The 24,179-nt window shown below is 41.7% G+C and overlaps 2 protein-coding genes across 4 annotated transcripts; one reads left to right on the top strand and one right to left on the bottom strand.

Moving 5' to 3' along the window:
• The first annotated feature begins 430 nt into the window (after nucleotides 1-430).
• LOC146607304 (small ribosomal subunit protein eS27-like) lies at nucleotides 431-1,957 on the top strand. The gene is made up of 4 exons (XM_085348148.1): nucleotides 431-528; nucleotides 1,223-1,331; nucleotides 1,420-1,530; nucleotides 1,623-1,957. Exons 1-4 carry the CDS (start codon nucleotides 523-525, stop codon nucleotides 1,649-1,651), a joined length of 255 nt encoding a protein of 84 aa, XP_085204274.1. The 5' UTR covers nucleotides 431-522; the 3' UTR covers nucleotides 1,652-1,957.
• tpm4a (tropomyosin 4a) lies at nucleotides 1,944-23,611 on the bottom strand. Of its 3 annotated transcripts, none has more exons than XM_085348145.1 (9): nucleotides 23,301-23,611; nucleotides 20,794-20,919; nucleotides 6,827-6,960; nucleotides 6,575-6,692; nucleotides 6,396-6,466; nucleotides 6,209-6,284; nucleotides 5,137-5,199; nucleotides 4,833-4,902; nucleotides 1,944-3,093 (listed from the first exon to the last, which is right to left on the bottom strand). In XM_085348145.1, exons 1-9 carry the CDS (start codon nucleotides 23,412-23,414, stop codon nucleotides 3,011-3,013), a joined length of 855 nt encoding a protein of 284 aa, XP_085204271.1. In that variant the 5' UTR covers nucleotides 23,415-23,611; the 3' UTR covers nucleotides 1,944-3,010. The 3 variants fall into 3 exon arrangements, with proteins under 3 accessions (XP_085204271.1, XP_085204272.1, XP_085204273.1); XM_085348147.1 differs by lacking the exon at nucleotides 1,944-3,093 and adding an exon at nucleotides 3,631-3,921; XM_085348146.1 differs by lacking the exons at nucleotides 20,794-20,919; nucleotides 23,301-23,611 and adding an exon at nucleotides 14,343-14,911.
• Nucleotides 23,612-24,179: the final 568 nt, after the last annotated feature.

Raw genomic sequence — 24,179 nt, 5'->3', positions numbered from 1 at the left:
TCGTTTTGATGCCTGTGTCCACCCGGGAGAGTGTTGTTAATTAATCGCTTAACTAACCACTGCTCGTAAGAACACAATACTAAGCCGCTGGTTATGTGTAGTCCGAAGGAAACTGGAAACTGCACACAATTGTTTAACCCTGAGAGTTTCTAAGAGTTTTCTACTGTAGCTTTTAATTTATTGTTGCTTCTTATCTTTTTTTATTTATTTTTTTTACAACAGGTGTTTTTAAGACCTGTTTAGATTTTGTTTTAAAAAATAAATAACTAAAAGGCTAAATTAAAGCAGACCTTTTCCAGTACACTTTCCATTCTCTTACAGCTGTGCTGTTTGTTAAACACGTAGTGTGCATTCAGCACGGACCTACTTAGGCCCCTCCCTTACACGAAGCCTCCGCCTACTCGATTCTTATAACTCAGACCTACACCAAACTACAGGTGGATTTAGTGACGAGCATAGCGGGCTTAGTTTGCTATATCATTTATTTACATTTGACGAGAAAACCGGACGATCTGAGCAAAAATGTCTGTAAGTGAAAATCTTATTATAATTTTTAGATTTGACTGTTTTTGTTAGAAATATTAGAAAGTAGAACAGTTCTGACTGACAGAAAGATGCTTTAATAGTATTTTGTGAACTAAGAAATACAACATTGTACTGAATTTTAAAAAGAGTAGCAATAAAGTGAGTAATATTTTTTTTTAACTCTTGTAATATTGAACTTGTAGCAACATGTTATATACTGTTATCTGCCCATTGTTCTTGTACTGTACGAATGATGCTTGGGCTTGTCTGGACATGTTGCTCCTCTAACTAGCAATTCATTCTTCAGACTGTAGGGGGCATACGGCTATAAAACATATTGCGGTACATCTCTTAAGACAATCCTGTATTCTTCTTTCACCTCAGCGGATCATCTGTCTTCATCTCACCCTATCCCCATCATCTTCCACTGTCACCTTTATCCAGTATATCCAATATTCAGCCTCTTCTCTAATTTCCAAACCAGTTAACCTGAGCTGTACAAATTCCTGTCAGCTATGCCTCCTGTCGTTTTGTTAGTGCTGTCTCCAAACCATACATCACAGCAGTTTTACCATGATCTTGTAAATAATCATTTTCATATTCTTATCCCTCCATTAACCCCATCCTGTCAGTAGCAGAACAATTGAATAGCTCATGTTTAAAAAAAAAATAAAAAATGCTCTGCCTTTTCTTGCAGCTGGCTAAGGATCTGATGCACCCAAGTTTTGCCGAGGAGAGGAGGCAGCATAAGAAGAAGAGGCTGGTGCAGAATCCAAACTCTTACTTCATGGATGTTAAATGCATGGGTAGGAATTTTGGCTCATGGTGCAAAGTTTTAGGATTTATTTTTAGTTATGTGTGGCAAGCTCTAATTGATCTGCAAATGCTCATCAGGGTGTTACAGGATCACCACCATCTTCAGCCATGCCCAGACAGTGGTGCCCTGTGCAGGCTGCTCTATAATCCTTTGTAGGCCACGAGGGGGGAAATGCAGACTGACAGCAGGTAAGTACAATGCCAAAAACAGTAGCTTTGAATAAGATCCTCCTAATTTGCTTGCAAGACCTTGCTGAAATGTTTGACATTTCTCCCTCTAGGCTGCGCCTTCAGAAAGAAACAGACATGAACAGTAACGAACCTGGAACCATGCAGCAGAAATACCCAAGGATAATCGAGGCTGAGCGATGCCATGTTGCAAATCCTCAGCAAATAGAGAAATTGCCTCTATTTATCTAAATGAGTACGATTTGACCCCCGTGTGGGGCTGAATGAGACAGAATCATCTGAATGCATGTACACTCCAAAGCAGATTGACATAATGAAGCACTTTCCTGTAAAGACATTGTCATTACTTCTTCTGCATGAGTAAAATGCAACAATCAAATTTGCAAAAAACTTCAGACAAGTCATGATTTCTGTAAAACATTTTAATAGGTTGACATGGGTGGGGTGGGGGTGGGTGAATGAAGTATTTCATAACAGTCTCAACCAAATGTGAGGCACTCTCAGTGGCTCTGACATGAGATGAAACCACGATGACCATCACAAAAAAAATAAAAACATTTCATGAATTGTCTGTGTTGTGTGTGTTCTTTGGTTTTGAGAGTTCCTCTGGCAAAAAGGAGTGGTGTAAATGAAAAAACCCAAGGAAAAAAAAAATACAACTTCTCACATTACCTAACATTATTCTACTATATACAATAAGTATCCATGGTTGATAAAACTTGACTGAGCTTCCAGTGGTTTGGGGTTTAGCTCACTCATATTGTAAATATTGGCTACACAATGGCATATTGTTGGTAATGATGCATTAGGTATCAGTGGTCAGGACGTCCGCATCAGGTTCAACACCTTGGCCAAAGAGGCATTACGTTATAATTAAATGTAAAGAAGTCTTAATCACTGAGCCTTGTTATCAGGTCATCTGTTCACGTGACTGTTGTGCTGTTCTAACACAAAAAGAGACTGAGACGAGCACAGATCTGTCAAATATCTGTTAATTTGCAGCCACTGGAGATAAAATGGAATAATAATAAGAAAAAAAAATGTTGACTAACTTCAAATCACCAGTAGGTGGCGCTTAAAAGCCACACAAGACTGAGCAAACCCCTATGCCATATGTAGCCTATGTATTAAAAATAATCAGAAGTGTAATGTATGTGCACATAATGTGTAAAATTAAGTCTGTTTAAGTGGTTGAGTGACCAAATCTGAGGTTTCTTTGGACAAATTTAGTGCCAGTTCTTTGTAAGTGGTCAAAAACGAATTTCTACAAGAACATCTGTAGGTTTAAAAAAAATAAAGTAGCAGTGGATTCAAAAAATCTTTATAAAAAAAAAAAAGAAAAAAAAAAGGGGACAAGCATTAAGTTAATCCCCCTTTAGGTGGGGAATAAAGATTTTACAGCTCGAAAGGCGGAATGGAGTCGAACGTTTAATGGAATGTTAATGACGACCTCATCCTCTCCAGCTTCCTCTGTGTGTGTTTATAAGCTGTTCAGCTCCTGCAGGGTCTGGTCCAGGACTTGGTGCATGCCCAGATTCTCCTCTTTGGCATGTGATAGTTTCTCTGGGGAGAAGAAGAAGAAATATGACACTGAACCCTCAATCACCAGTTAGCAGTGCTCGCTCATTTCATGCCACTGTAATCTCTTCGTGAGGTTTGTCACACAGCACCCCTTTTTTTAAAGACTGCACAAAGGTCGGTGTTACTGGGCAGATGTTTTGCATAACTGGTTTGGTTAAGTTGTGCCACATGCAAAAAATAAAAATCAACCACTACAGAGTACCTTTCATGCATAAACTGCTGGAAGACTGTTAGTGGGATCATACAGGATGGACTTTTTAAAGGACTCGTTTGCTGCACAGTGAAGTCATTCGTATATCCCACCTTGTGGAAATGGCATTAAGATCTATGCATACTTTATGGACATAGAAATCAGAAACTACCAAAGCGTGTAGATTAAAACCCAGGTGACTGCAAACTATTAATCCACACTAAAACCAGAAATGCTCACCTTTGTAAAACTGATATTCAGATGAACGCGTAGAGTAACAACTAATCATAAAATACACTGTTAATAAGAAAATCATAGTAACCTATATAGTTAGCTCAGACTTTGCATCAAACAGTTCATAATTTCCTTACACACTGGCAACAAACAAACAAAAAACAGACAAAAGCTGCAAACTAGGAAAGAAAACGAGCTTTAATGAATTATGTTTTGCATAGTAAGATGAGCAGAGGCACATACGATCAGAGGAGATGAACATTTAGAGGCACAGCAGACAGAGAGAAAGAGCGAAACATGTCTCTACAGAGATGTCATGTCATTGAGGGCATGGTCCAGCTCCTCGCTAATGGCCTTGTACTTCAGCTTCTGAGCATACAATTCATCTGGACGCCAGAGGTCGACAAGAAGCAGAGGCAGGTGCCAACGACAGCAGCGACACAAGCAAGCCGAAAGCAGGACGAGAGCGAGAGACAGATGGAGGCAAAGAGCAGAGGGAGAAAGGAAGAGACAAAAAAATAGGTCAGCCTTTTTAAAGATGCAGAAATGCTTGGAAGAAAGAATGATGAATACCTAATTATGCTCAAAGCTCTTCACGTTTGTTTTTTGTTGCTGGGGGAGCTTTGAGCATTTAAGACTTTTGTGAAAGTCTCATAAAACTGATCCAATAAATCCATGAACTCAGCTGCCTGTGGTTCAACAACTGAACGATCCTGACCTAAAAAAAAAAATATGAGTACATTCTGTCCTCTTTGCTGCCGCTGCAGCTTCGTGGCTGACATGGAATACTTGTCCTTCAGTAACAAGGGTCTTTTATTAGCCTGTCTTAGTGAAATAGTTTCCATACATTTGGTTCCTGTGGAAAATCCTCTTTTCCACAGGAAAAAAATTCCAGTGATGCTGAAATAGGACACCTCTTCTAGAACTCAGGCCAAAACTCAGGTAAGTGATTTTGCAACTGTGTATGAAGATGTGCTCGTAGTTCATCAGCAAATAAATCACCATTTAATGAAACTGAACGCATCTTTGCAGGTTCACTTAAAGCTAGCAGACAAAATGATTTGGGCTCTGGGTGGCTGTGGCTACAATGTAGCTTGCCATCACCAGTGTGTGAATGTGTGTGTGAATGGGTGGATGACTGGATATGTAAAGCGCTTTGGGGTCCTTAGGGACTAGTAAAGCGCTATATAAATACAGGCCATTTACCATTTACATGTTCTGTTAAAAAAGAAAAAGATTTTGGGCCACAGATGCTGCAAATCCCCCAAAAACCTCAATATGAATGTGACTCTCGTACCTTCCAGGTCATCGATGCTCTTTTCCAGTTTGGCAACTGTCCTCTCGGCAAACTCTGCACGGGTTTCAGCCTGGGAGGAATTCAGACAAAGCATGTCAAAACAAACTGATGAGCGCCAACAAACACATCCATCATGAAAGACTGCAACAGGAGAGCTTTTCAGCCAGCCTTGCTAAGCTTATGGAAATGTCACATTTAACATTTTAGTGATGGGGGGGAAAATGCTACAAATGTCTCTGAATGACTGGATTATTCTCACTATTATAATTTTATTCTTAATTCTGTGAAAACACCATCATCTCACCTCCTTCAGTTTGTCAGTCAGAACTTTGATCTCCTCTTCGTACTTGTCTTCTTTTTCTGAGTACTGGTGACAGACGGAGAGGCAAAGAAACAGCATTAGCTCACACTTAGCTTTCAGCAGCAAACGTGCACACAATGGGAGCACAAAACGGCACCATCCCAGGATTATTATTGCTTTGAGAGCTCATGGCGCCACTCCCTCGCTGGCACGTAACAGGAAAGGTGTTGGCTTGTCCTGGGAACAAGTTCTGCTGTTACGCTAACCACTGCAGGTCGGTTTCAAAGACAAGCCATGCCATATTTGCTAAAGAAAAGTTGTCATGAGGTAAACCTGGCATGAGGTAAACCTGGCATGCCGTTGCACTGCATGCCTGTGCACGGGCGGGAATGAAGCAGACACATTTCTGAGTGCGGCAGGTTTCTACTGGCTGCTTATATACACACACCTGAAACACCTTACGTAGCCAGTAACACCACTCATACACACATGAAAAAGAAAAAAAAAGCCTCAGTGGCTAATTTGGCATGCGGTAGATAAGTTGGTGTGCAAACATATATTTAAACAGCTGCATATCAAAGGAGTTCAGGTGCCGAGCTCCCTTATATAATAGCTTGAGTGCAAAATAAATGGTTTTAAGGAGGGCCTGATGATACACAGTTATAATGGAGGTAGTATGAAACAGTCCTTTGCCATGTGGTCTCTCTCTCTCTCTGAGGACAGCTCACCCAAATTACGGTGCACCGAGCCATGAGTAAAGCCCTAATGATAGGATTCGTGTGTGCATGGTGCCAGACTTGGTGTTCAGTATATATATTTAGTTTTTCTGTTTGTGTTTGTGAAAGACAATGAAAGCAACTGCCTAAAGTTTTAGTTTGTTTTGTCATATTATTAGATGTTCACAAATCACATTGATGCATTTTGACAGGAAACCTTTTTTTCCTCCTTTACTGGATAAAATCAGATTTTTTTTTTCTATATTTGGAAGATTCTTGTTTGGAAAAACATCACCAATCTCCAGAAAGCCAAAGCAGAATTATTACTTCTTAAAGTGTCAATGCATTTCGTCTTGTACCTTCTCAGACTGGGCTTCTAAGGACTTCAGGTTGTTGGTCACATTTTTCAGCTCCTCCTCTAGGTCACTGGCTTTACTGTAAGGAGAATCCCACACATACTTTGTTTTAATCTGCGAGCCGCACAAGAGACCATGCATCTGTATGAGAGTCAATGGATTTATACATTTGTGCGCTTATTGCATTTACCATTCTGAGAGCTCGGCCCTCTCCTCAGCTCTCTCCAGCTCGCCCTCCAAGATCACCAGTTTACGAGCCACCTGAGAAAGAAAAAGAGAAATATTTTAAACTCAAAAAACTAAGAGGCTATTAACGATCTGAATAAGGGAATTTCTCTCTTGCACTTAAGCCGTCACTGTCAGAATCACCTCCTCGTATTTGCGGTCGGCCTCCTCTGCGATGTGTTTGGCCTCCTTCAGCTGCATCTCCTGAATCTCCATCTTCTCCTCATCCTTCATCGCTCGGTTCTCAATCACCTTCATTCCTCTGGGATGACAGGACACAGCGTGAGGAGAGGACAGACTTTCTTTTGTGAAAGTCAGGTGAACTAGATCACACATGTTCTCCCGCGCAAGGCAGACTTTTTCTCCACTTGTGTCTAATGCGAATAAGAAACTGACCTCTCGCTCTCATCTGCAGCCTTCTCTGCCTCCTCCAGTTTCTGCAGCGCTGTGGCCAGTCTCTCCTGGGCACGGTCCAGCTCCTCCTCCACCAGCTGGATCCTACGGTTAAGAGCTGCTACCTCACCCTCTGCCTGCAAAGGAAAAAAATAAAAAATAGGAAGAACTTTAGTCATGCATTTATTCAACTTTAAGTCACCCGAAGTTGTCTGTCGTCCTCCACCATAAAACAGGAAGAGAAGGAAATGACACAATGACAGAAGTCGGGGGAAAGAACTTTTCACCCTGTTTTCAGCAATTGTTGCAACAAAAATCAGTGAATGTCCAAACCAACCAGAAGGACATAATTTTAAAAGTAAAAGGGAATAAAAATTAACATCTTGTAGATTTAAGCAAGGCCTGTGTGGACAGGATATGGTGATGTCCTGTCTACACTTCCCTAACAACTACTGTTATCAGGAGGTTGAATCTCTGTCTTTTTTTAAACTTAGTTCCTCATCCAACAAATTGATGCATCACTTTAAAACCAAACCACATCTATTATGAACAAAAGTCCAAAAATGAACTCAAGTGTTGCATATTTCACCACATGAAACACTTTTTTTTTTAAAGCTGTCAATGGAAGAGCAGCTATACAGTCACACAGTACAATGCCTACCCAGAACTCTGATAAAAATATTTAAATACAGCCACCTGAATATAATCATGGTGCTATGACGACAGGGAAATATTCACCCTTATCATTCATATCCTAATCCTCACTAACAAAGTGAATCCAAACAAAGGCTGCAAGTGAGTGAGTGAGTGAGTGAGGGGGAGACAGTGTAATCTACTCTGTGTGCTCTCTGGGGTCACTCGGGTTTCTCAAATCAAAATGTGACGGTTAAAATGTGAAATGGAGGCAGCTGGAGGTCGTTGGGAGATTCGTCCATAAAAGCAGGGCCCAACTCTAACCGTCTTTAATGAGAACATGCTGCATCTGGCTGGAAAGTGTAATTCCTTACAATGTAGCAGGACGTCTGAGCGAAACATTTAGACAAACTCAATTTCCGGTGATGCTCAAGCCACAACTGGGCAAAGGAGGGAGAACGAATGGGCTTCTGCTCGTCTGCCCTCGATAAACAAAAAGCCAGAAAGAGGAAAAAAGAAAGCAAACAGACAACTACACAAGAATTTCCTCTGTTGGTCGGGGAGTTTATCCAACAATCATCTCCTTGGGAGTTGCATTCAAAGTAAAAACTGACCTCAGTCTTAGCATAACACAAAGAACCTGCTGTTAAAATGAAAGTTCACAACCAGACCGATAAGTTGCTGAACCATTCACTGAAACCCGGAGTACTCACACAAGTTTATTATGTTTACAACCTCGCAGGCTGTATTCTCTGCTCAGCTGAGGGCAGCAGTTAGTAGGTCGGTGACTCATTAGCCAGTTTTTCAGTCCAGCAATCGCTCTGATCAACCGTCAGTGTCTCCACCATTCAGCTTACAGGCAGAGGAGTCATTCTGCGCAGAAACTGGTGACCGAAAGTCACAAATAGAAAATGAGATGACTGATAAGAAGGACCAATGCAAAGAACAGAGAGCTTAAATATACTGAGACTTCCATTCTGTCATAGACTCGATATGTTCAGGAAATCCAAGCATGATGGCACAGGCTTCATTCTCATTTTTAGTATTTTCTCCATCTTGCATCCATCTAATCTAATCTTGGCCTGGTGACCCGCCACTCCCACCGCCGGTCGTCTGTGTGTTTTTTTTTTTTCCACCCTCTTCTTCATCCTCTCCCAGGTCCTCCCCTGCTGCACAGAAAGCTCACAGGGGAGGCCACCCATACGAGACAGGAAATGTCTGCCTAACTATCGCTGATGTGTCTCAAAACCGCTGGCACTTGACAGACGTTGAAAACCGAACCGGACACAGAATGAATGAAAAATCATAAATCGCTCAGAACATCTTGAAATCTCATCAGCAGTGTCGCTCGCACAGGTCTGCATCCATCGACGCCACATCTGGCTGCCCAGAAACGTTACCTAGTATTCAACTGCAACCTGAAATAACAGATATTGGTACTTCCTGAGCAATATCCAGCACGCAAACAAACATGCTATTCATCTGTTTTAGGTCAGCTACGTTAGCGCACCAGCTGCTGTAATGTGCTTCCAGACACGCACACGCTCTGCAAACATGCAAACAGACACTCTTATTGCACCAATCTCTGCCTCTCTCAAACATACACACACACACATAATTACCAGCTATCCAGTCTCCTACCCAGTAAACTGCGTTCAAGTATCAAAACAGACAAACATAAAAACCTCAGCTAACACCGGTATGGTGGCAGTGACAGAAATGTGTGCAACCTGGTGCCTTATCTGCCATCTGCTCATAGCAAAAAAGGCAGGGAGTGGGGGAGCCCCATACAGACAGAGACACCCTTGTGTCAGGTTTAAAAGGAAAAAAAATGAATGTATTTACAGGTTATCTCATGCTTCTAATTGACTGAGCTGTGAACAAAGAAGAGCCTTTCCTGTAAATCCTGAATGCACAGTTTTAGCCACAGACTCTTCTGCAGCTTTAGAAAATCATTTAACCTTGGCCGGTGCAGCCACAAGCCCAGCAGCAAAAGCGGACTGAAAAGTATTCAGAGCCTTTGTGCGAACACGATGTCAAAACAATGTCACCATAAATGCCAAGAAACAAGAAGTAAGGTTAACGACGAGCTTTCACTACTCATCATATAGCAAATGAGGATCTTGAAAAAAGGTGACAGGAAGTACGCTGCCCAACATCCTTTCATTTCCTCCCTTTGATTGTTCTTTCTTTCACTGCTCCGTCTGTCTCTCTGGCCATGCCCCTTCCTTTAGCACCCACTTTTCATTCTTTGGCTGCCAGGGACGCACCCTGCCTTATATGGTAAAACAAACTATGGAGAATGTTTGTGGTGGAGTATCAGGAAGACTGAGGCAACAACCACGCAGACTTTAAAAGATACTGGGACACAAGTAGCTGCTCTGTTGTCACCGTAAGTTAATATGTCACCAGCTTTCTAAGTCAGGAATGGAGCTTTACTGCTCAGTGCAACCAACAGGCTGTGTGGCTATTAGAGCCACAAGATTCCTAAAGCTTTAGCTCAACATTTCGGGAACTAAATTCTAGTGTGAGATTTAAAAAAAATAAAAATAAAAACCACTGTTAACAGTCTCAAAACACAAAACTTTGGGCTGACAAAATAGTTCCCAGCTACAGTGGAGACTATGGATAAGCTGCGGATTTAAAGAGCCTAACTGCCATCATTCCCAGCCAATAAATAGTGTTAATTAGTGAGCTTAGATGGGCTGATTTCAGCAGATTACACTGACTGACTGCCATAGTTTCATTTTATTGTGCAGCAAGAAAGCAGTGCAAGATGTTCCATGACATTAAGCTACCTTTTTAACAGACACTGCATTAGTAAGTGGCACAGACTACGGTACTACTGATGGCATGGAGTGATTCATCTGTCTTAGTTGAAGTTAGAGCACTCGAAGTGAGGCTGCAGACTGCTGGGAGTGACTTAAGAAATACCTGAGTGTATTACATATGTTAGAGACAGCATCAAGGACAAGTGAAAGAGGAATCTAATTACTGGCTGATTTCAGGGCAGTGGGCTAATGAGCGGCACAATGCTGTTGGGGTTCAGTGCAAGTTATTCCTGACTGCCTGCTGCTCTTAAAGTTACTCTGTGTTGGTTCGTGACAGAAAGAAAGTGTGTAATCATTTCCCACAAAGATCTGGCATGCAAAGAAAGCTGCATAAAGTATAAGCCAGTCTGTCATGAAGTATGTAAAAGACGGTTGTTAAACATTCAGACAAGCATCACAATGAGCTCCTTCAGCGCTAAACAATTTGTCGCCATTTAAAAGCATGTACTCAGACTTTTAGGAGGATCTCGACTCTGGTCTGAGTCTTCAGCTCAGTGTGTCTAATCCTAATCAGAGGCTGATTGCAACCCATTTGTGAACCGCACCACCAGGAATCCACAAACCATAAGAAAAACCAAATTTTTCCAGCGTTGATGCAATCTAACTTTCCAGATAAATATTAACAGGGTGATTTTTACCTGCAGGTCAAATATGAATCCCGGTAATCCGAGTTTCCTTCAGGTTACCATTTCCACTCTGCATTCACAAGCAAACAGACTCGCTGAAGTGACTCACTTTCATGGACTCTAAAAGCAGTTCAAACAACTTGGTGCTGTATACATGCTATTTAACGACATTACAGCAAATTCGCCTGTGCTAGGACTAACCGAACAAATATAACCCACTCCTCGTTTGAATGAGAACCCTCAGCCTTGGCCTGCATAATCAGCAAAGCCACAAGCCACTTACATGGGAGTGTTCCCCAGGATGCCAGCGACTGCCAAAAAGTATCAACATGTGGCAGTTATATTTGGAAAGTTGAGCTATTCCCAGGGAGAAAGTCCAAAGAAAACAGTGAAATCAGGAAGTAATTCTTTCCACAGAATCTGCTGGAGACTCCTAGAGGCCCAGCAGAAAGCCTTAGCTGACCGCACAAAGCAACAAACGAACACCTTTAGCTCAGCAGATGAGTGTGGGGACGTCGTTTTTCACGATAAGCATTTTTTTGAATGGCTTCCTGCAATTTACTCTCGATATGAGATGCAAGTAAACAAATACAGTTGCCATAAGCGTAGGATGCAACTTCAGTGTGTCTAATTAAATGTTGTAGTGCAAAAAAAGACTGCAGACTTCTGCTCTACATGGAGAGAATAGTGTTAGTAACTATAAGAACATAACAGGACACTAAAGATGAAGTGGCACATCAATGTAGAAATACCAACTTCACCGAGCACAGTAATCTTCCTGTTGATCAGGGCTGGAGCCAGGGGACAGGAAGTGTTGGGAGTAGAAGCGCAGGAAGTACTGGACCAGGGTCGGCAGCCGACATCCTGGGAGGGTCAGTCGGAGGGAGGGCGTGCGTGGGGATTCCTCAGTAAGAATTCCACTTCCCTTTTTATATTTATTTCTGTATTTCAACTTGCGTGTGGTGAAACACTGATGCTCACCATGGCAACTGTAAGTTGTCCTCACAACAGCCTCAATTTCAGAAAAGGAAGCAGATATTTTTTCCCCGTCTCTTTTTCTTATTTTGGTCATGACTGATTGTTTAAACTAATCGTGTCATTATTAAGTGTCTGACAGAAGGAGAAGCACTCAAATTTGCTTCCATGTTCCAAAAACAACTAATCTGCTTCATCTGTGCTCTTTACAGGACTCCGAACACAGTCAAAACGATCACCTCTGACCCGACTCTGCTGCGAAAACTGAACGAATTCATGTAGAGAAATAGTGGCTATAAACAAAAAGCATCACAAGCCTTTGACTACAACCTTAAATCATTACCGAGAGGTTAAGAAACATCCCCAGAAGCGTCAAAACCACAATAACATGAAGCAATTTTCTTTATCAGCGAGAGACGTAGCCAACGTTTTTGTACTCCCTCACACATTTTTAAAGAATGATTCATTACACGCAGCAAGGTTCTTGTTTTGATCTCCCCGCACTCAGAAGGATTTTCTGTGCCAAGGAATAACTCCAGGTTGTCCTAATTATTCACACATGGGACCACACCAGCCTCGCCACACAGTTGCACCCCTGTGTTCGACTTTGAATGGAGGGACATGTGGGACATCAAACTGCTTGTGCACGTTAATCCTGACAGGAATGAAAATTTTTTTTTTTAAATGCAGCATCCACTCTGAAGATAAGAGTTTAACCACACCCTCCCATTTCAGTGTAAACACACTATACAAGACATACTTATAAGTACTGGTCAACAACTATAAGTCCACCTCTGAAACCTGGTTCATCAGTTTTGAAATGCTGGACCAAACTGACCAGCCAGTCTGTCTCATATGCAATAAAAAATTTTCTAACAATTAATTTCTTAAAAAAAACACAACCCTTTCAGCTCTTCATTGATGTGAGACCACACATGCACCCTGACAGCAGATGTAGTTATACGGGGCATCCCCATATCATTCATTCATTCAGTTACCATTCCTGTGTCAGTGTTTTGAAGTTCATGCTGCAGTTTGCACAAACATTGAACAGAAACACTTGTAAAGTACACAAAGCACCCACTGAACAACCACAAACTGCAACACAAACAAGCCAACTATGAAGCCAAACTTCTTAAACCGATACGGTATGTGAGTCCATACCAAAATAATTACCTACACGCCCATTGGCCAAATTAAAAAGGTGGCCTGTTACCTAATAGCCATCCTGTAACAAAGGGCTTTGCCTTGCAGCAGGCCCAACTCCTTTCATCAGTTCAGCTGCCATATCTTTACTGCCACACCTTCCCCTCCCACCCTCCTGAAGTCTTTCTCATTGTCCTATCATTAAAATAACTCCTATGCAAAAAGTATGGCACCGTGTGCCATAAAGCAGCACGTGAAACGAGTCAAAAAATGTTGCCTAACTGTGCTGCTACTAAGCGTTTTTCTCTCTCTCCCCTCCAGCCACTACCTTTTCTGCATGTGAAGCCATAAAACTCGGATGTGGGCACAGTCAAGAGACAGGCAGGTGACAGACCCGCCAATTACTCAATATATGAGTCACATCTGACACATTGAAGGCAATGGTTAAAGACGCTCAATTTGTGGAACTTTAGCAATGACTAATTTCAGCCCAAGCTGAGCAAATAACCCAAACTTTACAGTTTAATGTAAAGAGGTGTGGAAAACAGCTTTCAGTTGTTTCATTGTTCAACTTCACCAATTTACAGTTTTATAATAAAAAACTTAAAGGTGATCTCAACTGTTACTGACTGTTGATTGACTGATCAATGAAGCAGCTGATCTTTTGCTTCTAGCTGAAAACAGCAACATTTTTAGAGCTACTCCTTTGTGTCCCTAATAACAGAGGAGACACTCTTTAACTGTGCCCTGTATTTTCCGATCATCTGTGGAGGCCCGAGGGTCAGCCCTTCAACCAGACAGCTGCCGAGGGAAAACAGCCACCCTTGCCGAAGTGCCTTTGAGCAAATCAGAGCGTTAAAAAGTGAATTCCATTGAAATTCCATCAAAACATTGTCCCATTAACCCGCAAACCAAATGGAATCTGACTGAAAATATAGTCACAATTATGACACATGTTTGACTTTAAAAGAAATAAACTGGTCAGGCTAATAGATTCGCCACAATTTGCACAATCACTTCAACGCTGTCTACGTGGTCTAATCACTGTAGTTTCACAGCGGCCTTCAAGTCACACGGAGCATGCGCGAAGAGCTGTAGGAATCCAAACTTTTTTTTCGTTGCAGACCAACGCCTTGCATTGTGGCACATTCACGCCCGCCACCAGTGAATCAATGACATGAGACTAATAAGACTTTCTAGAGCCCGAGAGGCGAATACGAACAATTCAGTCCGTGTTTAATGATTATAATACATGGGAAATGGCGACAATAGAAAAAGCTAGAACAATAGAGGAGTTGATTGTCTCACTTTTTCCCGGAGCTCCCGTTCACTGTCCAGCTCTCTCTGTAGGACCTGAGCCCGATCTTCTGCGTCGTCGGCCTGCTGCTGCAAACACTGAATCTTTCTCTTCACAGCATCCAGAGAGTTCACACCTGCCATTGTTTACCGTTTCCTTACTTAACTTAAGACTAAACGTAAAAAAATAAAACAGTTATGACTATGTATATGTTGTGCAAAAACGAGGCCACTGATTCCTGCTTATTTGGTCTATTCAGAGTAGTTGAGTAACAGAAAAATAAGACTTTTGTTCGTTGATTTAAAAAAAAAAAAAAAGAAAGGAAAAACGAGAAAAATAGGCGTGAGTCCGGAGATAAAGTATGAGGAATGTAAAGGAGTCACTCAAGTGCAGCAAAAAGTTATATAACTAGGAAGCGTGAGTGTCCAGGTGTTCCCCGAGTGTTTCTTCTGGATTGTAGGAATGAAAAGTTCATGAGCGGCGCAGAAAGTGGTCCTCGGGAATGTAGGTAGCCGTTTTGGTCCGGACTCAGCTTCAGTTAGAGTTTGAGGAGCATACAGAATAAGCTGCGCGGTGAGAAGAGCGCCAGACTGTGGCGGAGGAGGAGAGTGAGTGATTGGGTCGATGACGCCGAAGAGGGCGGGGCTTGAGAGTGAGTGAGTGTGTGTAAAAAGCTGATCCCTGTGACTGATGTGAGCACTGCTGCGAGACTTTGAAAAGAAAAAGGAGAGCCAGGATGAATTACTTTCAGTCATTGTGAAGGCGCAGTGTCCATTGTTTAGTTGTCTCACACAAACTTGATGTGACAGTTAAATTTCCCCTGAGTTTGTACTGCCTCCAGTGAAGTGTGAATAATTTGAGTATTTCCTCTTTTAAAAACCCCCACACAATTATATTTCATTCTGTCATCGTGGACTACTGGTTAAAGTGCCACTCTGCATATACCATTCTAACTTCATGGTGGAAATCCAAACCTAAGCAGCAGCGATTAATGTGTTTTGGATGGCAACAGGTTATTTAACCTTAAACGACCACGTGGTCACAGAGAAGCTGTTGCTCCATTTCAGAGGGGTCATACAACTGGCCTGCATCAAGCACAGAATACAGCTAAGGAGAATGATTAAAACTAGTGAGGAAGAAACACTTATCAGTGAGGCTCAATGGAAAAAAAAAAGGCTTGTGTTTGCTATGGGGCATAAAGATAGGACAAAGGTCACGTGGTCTGATGAGTCCAGATTTGTCTTCTTCCAGAATGATCAGTGGATCAGGCAGATAAAGTGATGCATCCACATGCATCTACTGTACAAGCCTGTGCTGTGGGGGCAACACTAATGATCCGAGGCAGCTTTACCTGACCGGATCCAGGTTCAGTTAACATGCCCCCCAAAAACTGAGGTCACCTGACTACCTGAATACACTGAATGACCCGGACTTTCTATCAATTGATTTTTTTTCTTCTCTGATGGCACATGCATATTTCAAAATGGCATGCTAGGGTTAGTTGGGCTCAGACTGTGCAAGTATCCTTATTATTCTTGACATGAATATAGAGCAGGGGTAGACAACTCCAGGCCTCGAGTGCTGGTGTCCTGCAGGTTTTAGATATCACCCTGGGTCAGCACACCTGAATCAAATGATTAGTTCGTTACCAGGCCTCTGGAGGACTTCATGAGATTTTGAGGAGGTAATTTAGCAATTTGAATCAGCTGTGTTGGATCAAGGACACATCTAAAACCTGCAGGACACCGGCACTCGAGGCCTGGAGTTGCCTACCCTGATGTAGAGCAAGGGGCAACCTCTAGAGGTGAAGCTAGCAGTAAAGTACCAAAAACGGCAATACCTTAAATTGCCACTTGAGGCTTGCTAAAAGCAGGTAAATTTAATTGGCTCAAATGTTCAAATACTAAACTTCACTGCAGAAATAAGCATGTTTAAAGCCAGATACTAACGCGGGTTTTTTTTGTTTGTTTGTTTTTTCCTTTTATGACCCATTTTAATTAACTAAAGTGATGCACAACTAGGCCCATGGTCACACTGAGCAAACATATGCCAGCTAGGTTGCTATACTATCTGCTAAATCCGATCTTACCTAATATGAGGAGGTCTCTGAAATAGACCTCTCGGCCATATAATAAGTATAAGAATAAGTATTCCTTGGTGTGTTGCAGGCCATTTAAACAGCCCAAGATGATTAGTGAACCTCTAATATATTTCTAAATCCTTTTCAAAATTTTCATTATGTCGAATAAGACACCACCGGTGCCCAAAGGAGTACACACACTGTTTTTGCTGAGGACACGTGATTACTTGTATGCTGCTTAAAGAATGTGGCCATATGTGGCCCCGGCACCCTCCAGATGTAGTCAGTTATCTTGGGTTGACACCCACACTAACCAGTAACCTAAGCCACTAAGCCAAAAAGAAAAAAAGGGGGTAGCTAATGTAGGAGTGCAAAAAAGTGCTGCTGGTTCCAAAAACAAGACTCCATGTTCAAATACCGAGCTTTCAGAGCATTAAGAAACATGTCTACAGCCTCATGCAAAAAAATAAGATTTCCCCATCTAATATCAACTCATGGGAGTCTAGTCTTTTTTGTAACATCCTCATGGGTACTGGAGTTAGGGGTGTAACTTCTTTGATAGACAGGCATCCAGACACAGGCATCTCTAGCTGATATCTCTGGTTGGCCTCACATTCACTAACTGCAGTCACTGAGCTCGACCCCTCCACTGTGTTTATGCTGTTGGTGCCATTTGGTGTATTATATTACAGCTTACTTGTGCTTACAGTATTTTATTACTTAGTTACCATTAATTAGCTGATATCTAGATTGTACAGAACAGTTTATGGACAGAAATTGATAGCCAAGCCTTAGCTGATAACTCAGCACTGCCCTTACATTAATGATGTGTATATATATATATATATATATATATCCATCCATCCATTCGCTACCGCTGATCCTTTTCAGGGTCGCGGGGGGTGCTGGAGCCAATCCCAGCTGTCATAGGGCGAGAGGCGGGGTACACCATGGACAGGTCGCCAGTCTGTCGCAGGGCTAACACACAAGGACAGACAACCATTCATACTCACATTCACACCTAGTGGCAATTTGGATTTTCCAATTAACCTATCCCCACAAACTGCATGTCTTTGGACGGTGGGAGGAAGCCGGAGTACCCGGAGGGAACCCACGCAGAAACGGGGAGAACATGCAAACTCCACACAGAAAGACCCCGGCCTGATGGTGGAATTGAACTCAGGACCTTCTTGCTGTGCGGCAACAGTGCTAACCACCGTGCTGCCCTATATATATATATATATATATATATATATATATATATATATATATATATATATATATATATATATATATATATATATATATATATATATATATATATATATATATATATATATATATATATATATATATATAAAAATTCCAACTTCTGACCTCTCAGTAAACCCGCAACTCTCTAAATAGAAATGTGTTAGTGTTTGTCTTGAGCAAATACAGAATACATGAACCACTTCCCTGCTGACTGATGATGTGCATTGTGTGGGTGTAAATCAAATTTATTCTTCATTTTTCATGTTTCACTGCTTGCCCTGCCTGTGTTTACCCCCCATCGGCTCCTATTCACACGATCAGCCTGGGAGCTTGAATATGTCGGGCGGACGGGCAAGTAGGCCAGCAGATTTCAGCCGAGGCTCATCTCAGATTCAGTCCTGCTGTTCTCAACAAGAAGAACATGTCTCATAGTCAGTCTCATGTGTTGATTGAGCTGCTCTCTCTCTGATTTGGCCCTTGCACCAGAAAAGCTGGAAGCATTGATTTCATTAGACACAGGAGTGTGGGCCTTTCTGTTTGCCTTAGCTACATTCCTCACATACCAGAGCCCCCCCCTGCCTGTTCTCTGCTCTCTCCGCCCGGCTGACCAGCTTTGCCCTAAAACTGCGACTGTTGCTGCTGTGATTGGTGTAATCAATGCCTGTACCAAGACCACATGCGCTAACTTTACTTTTCACTGCACTGTGTTTAAGTACTTAGATCTATAAGGATAGACTCTTCGTCTGGTGGCTTGAGCTAGCAATAAACAGTGATGACCTAAATATCAGCACGTCTGCTCTGGTGCCCTTTTTCATGAATCATAAACGGTTTGCTTGCAGGAGCTGCTGGCTCATTCCTCTGTTTTCCCAGTCGTTTTCAGGTTTCCAATTTTGGTCGGTGTGAATTCAGATGCGTAATGACTTGACTGCTTCCTCTAATAAGTGACATGTGGAGGGGAATTCATGGAAGTGGAGCAGAGCAGACTTCATAATTTGATGTCACTCTTTACTCTGTGGTAAATCTAAAAAAATGCCATAGTGGACATCTATTTTTTAACACAACTCGCACTGCTTGAGTTCTCTTTCCAAACACTACAGGACACCCAAGAGTGATAGCTACAGGTCATGCTCTGGGTTTTCAAGGGGCCCACTTGACCCAGTTTATATGTGAGGCTTCTCAGAACCATCCTGAGTTTATTTAATCACTGCGTGAGGATAAACCAGCATGTCTCAGCCCCTAGGTCTATGTCTATATAGCAGGCACTTCCCTTCTCTTTGTGTTTAGTGCAACATCACATTTCCCTGGGATATCCTCCATGAGACTAAAACAATACCACATCTTAGTGGAAGGTGGGGGAGGTTTGTGCATGACTCGTCTCTCTCTGTGCTCACTTTGCTTCGTAATGCTGTGGTACTGCTTTCCCCTACTTTTTATTAAAATGCCATTTAACTGATAAACAGGTATACTGTAAACAGTATTGTATGTTTGTGATATATGTGATTCCCCCTTCCACCCATACAAACACACAGTAACGGACACAAGCAAGCAAACACACAGCTGTGCTGCATGAATCACCACTGACAGATATACAACCATGTGGTTTGTGGTGATGCCAATCTAAAATATGACCGCCTTTCCCAGATTGCAGCTGATTAGGCTCAGGAGAACTGCCAATTCCAATGTTCTGCTACATTTACTCAATTAACTGTTTCTGTCCACAAACAAGATCCATATAGGATTTCTCAGTGGTGGTTACATTTATTTACATCTTTACATGAGAAAAAGTAAATACTCCAGAGCCAAAAAATGTTGCCATTGCAAGTTTGAGTTTAGTTAAAGGGGAAGTCTGTTTACAGCTTTTGGTCCAGCTGTGTCTCCATCATTTGGCTCTGACTGCAAGACTGCGAGTTTGACAATAAAGTAATTTGGTGGTGTGAAGTTAGAAATAAAAAAAGCTTATCAGACTTCTTTCACCGCCTCCTTAGTCATGCCTGAAGTTTGTGGGTTAAGCTACCTGAAGCTACAGCTAGAGGTTGAAATGCATTGTTGGATATGTAGGCAGTGTGCTTCTTAACGAAGAATTAAAAAAACATAATAGCTTCCAAATGTTCAAATTAGTTAGCTTGGACATGAAATGCTATTAAACCTGCTAAGTCGTTAGAACAAAGTCTGTTTGATGTGGGACTGCACTGATTTCCACTGATGTAAGAACAGCCCAAGTAATAGTGCTGCATTCACAGCGAGTGAGTGGTCGTCTTGTTCCCTGTCTCTTGTAAGTGCAATGCAGTGAGCTTACAAGAGGCAGGTTATTGACTAATTATCTCCCCTTGTGTCCTAGATGTGCCCATAACTTGCACATTCATGTATCAAACTGACTTTTAAATGCTACATAATTTATTTAGTTAAAGTCCAAAAGCATCATAAATACTTAAAATATTTAAAAATCCTTAAAGTACCAAAAGTGAATTTAGGCATATAAACTGTTTTGTGTTGTTTGTTTTAATTTTAGTTATCACCTTTAGTAAATTGTATTAGAACATGTGAAGTGGCACAAAATGAAAAACTCTTATATTTTTTGCATGTTTGTCCCTTTGCTATCATGATTGCAACATCTGCATGCAATTTGTTGTAAACGTCCCTCCTCATGTTTGTGTAACTGTAAATGTCAGAACATATGTCATGATGAGGCTTACAGTGTGTGTGTGTGTGTGTGTGTGTGTGTGTGTGTGTGTGTGTGTGTGTGTGTGTGTGTGTTTGGGTGAAGGGATTATAGTTTAACCGTGTGCTCATCTTTCAGGAGTGGCTGCACAGGAATGTAACTGTCTCTGAAGTGCTCCAAATCGTTCACCGAGGATCAAAGCAAAGCCACAGCTGGTGCCGGCTTAGAAAGAGTCCAGCTGTGGAAGAATGGTCCCTAGTTTTCAGTAGTGCCACAGTAATGTGTGCATGCCAGAGTCAGATGAAACAAGTATTAACATCCTTTGTTCTTCTTTACGGGATTCAAGGATTCAGTGACTGTAATGGTCATGGTTATTTGGCAGTTTGATTTCTAGTTTAACTTTGAGTAAAGTGTCCTGAAAATGAAGTGACACCGAACCCTCCTGTGTGTGTGCGTGCCGTTCACTCACATCTGCAGCTTTCTTCTCAGACAGTTCCAGTTTCTCCTGAGCATCTTTCAGGCCCTCAGAGAATTTGTCCAGTTCATCTTCCGTCTGCTTCATCTTCTTCTGCAGATCCAGTAACTCCTCCTCCAACTAAAACAAAGGATACTGTTAGTGCTGTTTTTTTCATTTTAACTCAGTTTAGCATGAAAACCTTAGATGAACCTCTATTCTATTCTAGTCTATTCTAGTGTAGTGTAGTCTGGCCTGGTGTTGTATTGGATTGGATTCTATTCTGGTCTGGCCTGGTCCATTCTAGTCTGTTTTTTTCTGTTCTTAGATTCGATTTGATTCGATTCAATTCTATTCTAGTATAGTGTGGTCTGGTCTGTTATGTTCTCTTGTGTTCTGTTCTATTCCATTCTGGTCTGGTCTATTCTAGTCTGTTCTGTTCGGTGATTTGGTATTCTATTCTATTCTATTCTATTCTGATGGAGTCTGGTGTGGTCGGTTCTTCTATTCTATTCTTTTCTATTCTATTCTGGTGTAGTCTTTTCTATTGTATTCTGATGGAGTCTGGTGTGGTCGGTTCTTCTATTCTATTCTATTGTATTCTGATGGAGTCTGGTATGGTCGGTTCTTCTATTCTATTCTTTTCTATTCTATTCTATTCTGGTGTAGTCTTTTCTATTCTATTCTATGGTGATGGAGTCTGGTGTGGTCGGTTCTTCTATTCTATTCTTTTCTATTCTATTCTATGGTGATGGAGTCTGGTGTGGTCGGTTCTTCTATTCTATTCTATTCTATTCTATGGTGATGGAGTCTGGTGTGGTCGGTTCTTCTATTCTATTCTTTTCTATTCTATTCTATTCTGGTGTAGTCTTTTCTATTCTATTCTGATGGAGTCTGGTATGGTCGGTTCTTCTATTCTATTCTATTCTATTCTATGGTGATGGAGTCTGGTGTGGTCGGTTCTTCTATTCTATTCTTTTCTATTCTATTCTATGGTGATGGAGTCTGGTGTGGTCGGTTCTTCTATTCTATTCTATTCTATTCTATTCTATGGTGATGGAGTCTGGTGTGGTCGGTTCTTCTATTCTATTCTTTTCTATTCTATTCTATTCTGGCGTAGTCTTTTCTATTCTATTCTGATGGAGTCTGGTATGGTCGGTTCTTCTATTCTATTCTATTCTATTCTATTCTATTCTATTCTATTTGCATTCATCTGAGCACTGAGACCATCATATTTATTCTCACAGATGAATGAACCTTTGCAAAGATATAATGATGAAACTTTTATCGAGTTAACAACTGCTGAGCAAAATGATGGTTGAAAGGAAACCAAGTTAAGCAACTGATAAAGCTGCGGTGGCTAATTTGCAAGCAGAACTGTGTTTATGATGTTTGGAGAACATTTATTTAAATGGCATCACCCTCTCATGACAAGAACTCTGGTATGCGGTCTAATCTCTTTTCTCTTTCTCCCTTTTCTTCTCTCTCTCTCTCTCTCAGGGTTAGCTGTTCCCCCTAATCAGTGTTCCCCTCTGAGTCCATGAAGTACATCTGATAACCCTGCTGTGTCCCACACTGCCGATCTCTTCTGGGCTCTAAAAATACAGCTGTTATCAGCGAGAACACACAGACGCCTGGAACCATAAGTTGTGTGTGTGTGTGTGTGCACGCATGCACGTGTGTCTAATCCTCCATTTGTGTGTCTATGCATGTCCATTTGCATGCTTATTAAGGGTCACACAGTCTCCATAATGGCTGTTCTTTTAAATAGGTCCTCTCTATAAAGCGGTTGAGGTGGACTTGTTTTCTTTCCCCAAAGACCAAATCCTGATCCTGGGTGGTCTCATCACTTGTGTACCGGTGGTGCTGACCAGTTCAAGTGAAGAGAAGTTCAAACTACTGTTTTCCTGCAGATCTCCTTTAGTACAGCTTTGTTTAAAGAATAAAAAAGTAACGAGTGGAAACTGAAAGCAACGATTTGCACCTCATTTGATCCAAAGTCAGCAATTTAATAACTTCCAAACTTTCCTGGACCTGTGGTTGGATCATCTGTACTATGAGGCATTCCTCAGAAAAGAAAAAGAAAAAAAAGTTAAACTACTTCCTAAAATATTTCCCAGCAAAGTAAACCAGTAAATTAACTGTGAAGAATGTAGAATAAATAAATGTAAGAACTGTTTACACACCGTGTCCTTGTAGGTATGTCTGGTATGGTTTGAATGTCGTGATTAGTTTAAGAACTGGATAGAAAGAAAAGTCTTCAGAGAAAAGCACATTTACTGGGTGTGGACATTTCTTTTTTCATGAAAAACTGTTTTGAAATAAATTTCGCTTCAGAAGTTGCAACTAATCAGTAAATCTATAAGTAAACTATAAACTTAATCTATATATTTTTGCTTAATATACAGTTCTAGTTGCGTATTTCCAAAATCAGATCAATATCCCTAAAAAATATCTAAAATGTTTTCTATATGCGCTGGAATCCCTTGTGATCCATCTCTTTCTTGCTCTGTCTTTCCCACCTGCTTGCATTTGTCCTCTGCCGCCTTCTTGTCTGTCTCTGCCTGCTCGGCCCGGTCGATGGCATTCTCCTTATCCAGTTTCAGCATTTGCATCTTCTTCTTGATGGCCTCCATGGTGGCTGCTCGGCTGGATTTTCTCCCTCTGAGATGTTCAAACGCACCGTTAAAAGTTTGGGCTCTCGCTGAGATGTAGGAGATTCAGCCTTGCTTGCAGTGCAGGAGAAAGCTCGAGCTGAACAAAGCTGCAGAGAAAGCGAGAAAGCAAGAGAGGCAGAGACAGAAAAGGAGAGACAGATGGAAGGAGACAGAAAGAGCTGTGAACAGAGATGGAGAGTCAAGCCCTATAAGGATGGTTATTTAAACTTCAACAGAACCTGCCTCCAGTCTCCACTCACCACCCCTATCGCCATCCTCCTCCCATGTTTCCCCCTCCCTCCCTACATCCATCACTTTTCTCCATCCTCTCACTCTCTGTCCATTCCTCTCTTCATTCAGCCACTCACCACTCTGCGTCCACTCCATCCTTACTCCCTGGCTATCACTCTCTTAGACACACACTCCACCCTATCAAACCCATCCAAGCTCGCTCTCAGGAATGGTCTGGCTGCTCCGCTCTTCAGCCGTGGACGATCTCCTTATTTGGGTTGCTATGTTTTCACAAAGAGACGGAGATCAGACGCGCAGGTCCTGTTTCCACATTTAACCCCCTGTCAATGGCTACAAGTCCTGCTGGCACACAGCATCTCGCACTCAAAGCCTTAGAGAGTGCGTATATAAGACAAACAGAGATAGACGGGCAAAGTAGAAGGAGACAGGTAGAAAGGAGACTATAGAAAGGAAGTTTCCATGATGTGATCGCTCTATTGTGACTTTTAAGCC

Source organism: Diplotaxodon limnothrissa, linkage group LG23, assembly GCF_057381915.1.
Source record: "Diplotaxodon limnothrissa isolate DT_005_m linkage group LG23, D_limnothrissa_male_GT1.1, whole genome shotgun sequence".
Classification (NCBI taxonomy): domain Eukaryota; kingdom Metazoa; phylum Chordata; class Actinopteri; order Cichliformes; family Cichlidae; genus Diplotaxodon; species Diplotaxodon limnothrissa.
This window is presented reverse-complemented; position numbering and strand designations above follow the sequence as displayed.